Here is a 5657-nt window from a genome sequence, read left to right as displayed (position 1 = left end):
AGCTCTCTGCTTATCTCTGGCCTCGCTCTCTGTATCTCTTCCTCACTCTTCTGTGTCTCTTCGCTCATCTCTGTATCTCTTTACTCCTCGTGTGTCTCTTCCTCACTCTGCCTATCTCCTTCCTCGCCTCTCTGTAATCTCTTCCTCTGCTCTCTGTTCTCTTCGCATCACTCTCTGTGTCTCTTTCCTCACTCTCTGTATCTCTTCGTCACTCTCTGTATCTTCTTCTTCGGCTCTCTGTGTCTCTTCCCTCACTCTCTGTGTCTCTTCTCGCTCTCTGTATCTCGTCCTCACTTTCGTTATCTCTTCCTCACTCATCTGTATCTCTGTCCTCTCTGTTGGTCTCTTCCTCCCTCTGTATCTCTTCCTCGCTCTCTGTACTCTATCCTCACTCTCTGTATCTCTTCGTCCGCTACTCTGTATTCTCTTCGTTTCGCTCTCTGTGTCTTCTTTCTCCACTCTCTGTATCTCTTTCCTCACCTCTGATATCTCTTTCCTCGCTCTCTGTATCTCTTCCATCACTTCTGTATCTCTTCCTCTCTGTGGATCTCTTCCTCACTTCTGGTCTCTTCCTCACTCTCTGTATCTCTTCTCACTCGTCTGCTGGCTCTTTCTCACTCGTCTGTATCTCATTCATCGTCACTCTCTGTATCTCTTCCTCACTCTCTGTATCTCTTCCTCACTCTCTGTGTCTCATCCTCCTCATCCTCATCCTCATCCTCATCCTCATCATCTGTGTACTGTCCTGCAGGCAGACCTGTCAAAGCACCAGCGCAGCTGACTGCTTCCTCGAAGGCAGATGCAAAAGACGCAGAGACAACAACAGAGGCGCCTGCCGTATCCAAGCGGCAAGTGAAGAAGCAAGAGAAGGAGAAGGAGAAGGAGAAGGAACAGGAGAAGGAACAGGAGAAGACTCCGCCGCCGCAGCCGGTGGAGGAGGTGCCAGAGACTTTGCCTCCCGAAGGTAACGTCAGCTTGGTTTGCTTCGTGCAATAAGCGTCGGTTTTCATAGCGTACTAGTACCATGTGCAGGTCTCGAATAGGTGAGTGTTAATGATGCCTTCCCACGCACATTTTTGTAACAAACCACTGTAAAAACGCAAGTAAATAACTCACTACACTTTAACTGAACGTTAGCTTTGAAAATAAAACTGTAAAAATATGTATCAAGCCTATATTTGCTCAATGAAAACACAACTCGAAAAAATGCTTTTCGCCGCGGTTCTGTATAATGGCGGTTCTTTGTATAGGCTCATTGATTGATGATGACGTAATACGTCACAACAATGACGTAATACGTCACAACATTGTACAACAAGCACAGCTGTTTGAAACATTCGACCCGACACTTTCACTTTGTAGTCTAAAACTAAAAGCTTTGAATGAACGTATTCCCAAGCAATCCTTTACCTATCACACATATATAAGCAAGTACAAACGTGCAATGTTAAAATAATTCATTTTTGCCTGATTTTATGCTTGCCACTTGAAATTTCGTTGATAGGCATCTTTAACATCTTAATCAGATGTTAATCGCATATATAACTGCAACAGTATAGCGTTCTGGTATAGTGTATAGTGATAGCGTATATCGTGTCAGTATATCATATAAGTGGTACTTTTTTAATATTTTAATCTTATCTAAATTGAGCGTACTTGCAGCAGTACCGTGTTATTCAAGACCGGTCTTGAATTAGTGATCGAGGTGAGATAGCAACACCCACCTTGAACACTCTCGCTAAGTCAACCAAGTTAAACCAGTTTGTACGCGGAGCGTACCATAATTTTGACTTAGTGCCACGTCCTTGCTAAGCTTTGCAGTGTTTGTAGAACGTCCCATTGTAGCGCCAATAGACTAACAATCGATACTAGAGCTGCTAGTTAACTGCGCATGACAGATAGGCTGAGCTGTATCTCAGATGATCAGATGAGCTGTATCTGATTAGTCAGTTGGTGCTGAAGCTAAGAGATAACTTTTCTGTCATCGTTCACCGTGTTAAATGGATACTACACCCTAGAATTTTAGTAGTATAGAGATATATTTATGATAGCAGATATATTATGATAGGGTATATTATGATAGTGAGTGCATAAATAATAGTACATACCTATGAAGTTCTATAATCATGCATTCACATTTGTCATAAAACAACAGTGAGTTTCGAAATCTTTCATTTTAGCCGCTGACATGACACCTTGCGAACGATTTATAACTGAACAATTTTTTATTTTGAACCTATTTTAACTAATAATATGCAAGGAACCTAGGGCCATGTATGCCTTTAATGTTCACAGATCAGCCTGCTGTAGCTGAGGCAGCGGCCGTCGCCACCGAACTGAAGTCGGAAGCCACAAGTGAGACTGCGTCGGCCAGCGTTGTCATGACGACGGCTCCGGCGTTCAACGGCACCGACACGCTGCCGAACAGTATTGCGCCGCTGCAAGGCGCCGCCAGCGTGGAGCTGGCGCCACCTAGTGAGGTCCGCGAGAACCAGCCGGCGACCGCCGTTGTCAAGCCACACATCCTCACACACGTCATCGAGGGATACGTGATACAAGAGGGTCCGGAACCCTTCCCGGTAAGCATCGCTTGTTCCTGTAAGAGTCATGGCAGTAACCAAGAGGATGCAGAATTTCTCCAGATAAGGGTCACTTGATCCTGTAAGAGTCATGGTAGTTACCACGATAATTTTAAACAAGCTCGCCCGTAGACAAAGTGATCAGGCCCTTACAAGTTTGAACAGACCCTTAATTTTGTTAAATTTATTCCATTATTAATAAAACTATTAGCTTTGTGTTTATTAGGCATACTCTAGTATTTCAGTATTTCATTGCATATCAGTGGAGTTCTACTTGTTTGACAGGAATTGCTGGAACATGATTTTCTTCTTAGTAGTCACTAAGTAAAAACTCGTCAGGAAATTGGTAAATATCGTTGATATAAAGGCAAGATAGGCCAAATTTTGAATAGGCCAAGTGGACTGATTATATGGGTAGTTGAACCGGTGTAGACTGAACGGTCTCGTGTGTGGTCTGTGCTGCAGGTGAATCGGTCGTCGCTGTTGATAGAGTACGATCAGCCACCCAAGCCACAGACACCCTCCCTCAAGCCAACAGAGATTGAGGCAGGCCCTCCCCCAGCTAAAAAACAAAAAGGTAATGTTTGTCGGTCGGTGCTTTAATGATATTGTCACTGCGTTTAGCGTAGATCATCAAATGTTAGAAATTGCTCGCTGATATTCAGTGTATTTTTGTTTCTAATTGCGTAATAATGTAATAATTAGGTTTTTCAGTTGTTTTGGGGAATTGCTTTCATAGCGATATTATAGAAGATATGTATTAGTGATGGTAGTTGAATATTTGTTACCATGAAACATGGCCACACGAAAACATCATGGCAACGAAGATAATTCCTGATTCTTTGCACTGTCACTCTCGTTATCATGCCATATCGTTGCTATGTATTGTCATTGTCATGTATTGCCATTGTCATGTCACTGTCATTGTCATGTATTGACATTATCATGTATTGCCTTTGTCATGTCACTGTCATTGTCATGCCATATCGTTGTCATGTATTGTCATTGTCATATATTGTCGTTGTCATGTATTGTCGTTGTCATGTCACTGTCACTGTCATTGTCATGTATTGTCATGTCACTGTCACTGTCGTTGTCATATATTGTCATTGTCATGTATTTTCATGTCACTGTCACTGTCATTGTCATGCCATATCTTTGTCACTCCCTTGCAGTCGATGCACGGTCGAAGATGACAGACGGTGAGCTACTCAGCTGTGAGTTCTGTCACAACACCGACTTCAAGCACAAGTTCAAGCGATCGAAACGCTTCTGCTCCAACACGTGCGCAAAGCGCTACAACGTCGGCTGCTCGCGCCGCATAGGGCGCTTCAAACCAAAGTGTAAGTGCTGGCAATGCTTGTAGCGGTTGACATATAGTAGGTCTCAGGGGAGAGAGAGTGAAATAAGTTGTGGATATAGAAATCAGTTAACCCTAACCCTAACCCTAACCCCAACCCTAACCCTATTCCTAATTCTAAAATAAAACAAAATTAGCCAAAAATAATAAAAAATAAAATAAATAAGAGACAAAATTAGCCAATCAGAGCCCTCCCCTAGCGGATCACTATCTCTCCCCTGTGCAAAATTCGTAGATATACAGGGGCAGCGAATTTTTAAATTGCATTTTCACTGTTTTGTTTGCTATTTTTGTCATCAAAAATTGAGCACAAAATTGTTGTGGAAGGTTTCACCAGTGATAATAAACTGTTGACTGAATGTCAATGATGATCATTTGGTGACTAACGTAATCAGGGTATACATGGATAGTGAAATAACAGTCTACAATTAGCAGGATCTCCAACAATTAGTTACAAGCTGTAATTGTAAAAGCATGCAACAATATTCGGAGCGATAAGAATATATACTATACTATATACTATTATATAATATACTATACTATAATAGAATAGAATATATAACAATATCAGAAGTAGATAATAGGGAATTCCCTATTATCTACTTCTGATAATATAGTATACTATAATCTACTATATATAGTAGTACTATATATCCGTGTCTAACACACCCTGAGTAGTAAGTAGAGTAGTGGTAGCATTTATCCATAATTTTTCAGCTGAAGGACTGGAATTGCCTGTGTACAATAAGAAGAGGAAGGATAGAACAGCCGGCTGGACGGAAGGCAGTGATAGTCAGCTGGGAAGTCGTGCAACGGACATGGATGATAAGGTGTGCATCCCTGCTTTCAATTAGACAACGAGTCCATGCGGATGTTCATGCGTATTTGTGTGTGTGTGGGTTTGTATGCGCGTGGATGCATGCATACATGTTTGTGTGTGTACTTGTATGTGTGTGTGTGTGTGGGTGTGTGTGTGTGTGTGTGTGTGTGTGTGTGCGTGTGCATGTGCGTGTGCGTGTGCGTGCGCGTGCGTGTGTGTACGTGCGTATGCGTGCGTGTACGTGCGTGCATGCGTATGCGAGCGTGTGCTTGTGTGTACGTGCGCGTGTGCGTGCGTGTGTGTGTGTACGTGTGCGTGTGTGTACGTGCGCGCGTGCGTGCGTGTGCGTGCGTGCGTGCGTGCGTGCGTGTGCGTGCGTGCGTGTACGAGCATGCGCCCGGCGACTGGGATCCTGCATGTAGGGAAATATAACATTACACTTAAAAACTCACGTTCGTATTCAATGCTATATTCTACAATACGCAATTTGATGGAGCCCACCAGCAAACTCTCTCCTACTAACAACAACCGCCATTCTGAATATATTCTTATTTTTTATAAACGAGTAAAAAAACCTGAGTGCACGCCGATGCGCAGCTTTATGCTGTGCTGCGGTCTGTGCCGGATCCGGAAACGGCTGATGGCGTCGAGTAGAGCTAGCGACATCCGGCACACCTCCCGTGCGTGCATGATGCCGTTAGGTATGGGCAGGCCGGACACGACCATGTAAGCATCTCCGATCGTTTCAACCTGTGTCGGAGGGTTATAGTCACAACATTATAATAATAAGCTCACGAATAATACTAAATGCTATATACACACACACGCACGCACGCAGGCACGCACGCAGGCACGCACGCACGTACGCACACACACACGCACACACACACACACACAC

At 43.6% G+C, this 5657-nt stretch overlaps 1 protein-coding gene across 1 annotated transcript in view; it reads left to right on the top strand.

Annotated features, from left to right (window-relative positions):
• Positions 1-5657, top strand: part of LOC106806662 (polyhomeotic-like protein 2) — a 36321-nt gene that overhangs the window by 11794 nt on the left and 18870 nt on the right. The window contains exons 4-8 of the mRNA XM_014808674.1: positions 752-964; positions 2296-2579; positions 3045-3156; positions 3755-3922; positions 4657-4769. Of these exons, the coding sequence (XP_014664160.1) occupies positions 752-964; positions 2296-2579; positions 3045-3156; positions 3755-3922; positions 4657-4769 (890 nt within the window). The remainder of the gene's footprint in view (positions 1-751; positions 965-2295; positions 2580-3044; positions 3157-3754; positions 3923-4656; positions 4770-5657) is intronic.

This window comes from Priapulus caudatus, unplaced genomic scaffold (assembly GCF_000485595.1).
Source record: "Priapulus caudatus unplaced genomic scaffold, Priapulus_caudatus-5.0.1 Scaffold172, whole genome shotgun sequence".
Taxonomy (NCBI): Eukaryota; Metazoa; Priapulida; class Priapulimorpha; order Priapulimorphida; family Priapulidae; genus Priapulus; species Priapulus caudatus.
This window is presented reverse-complemented; position numbering and strand designations above follow the sequence as displayed.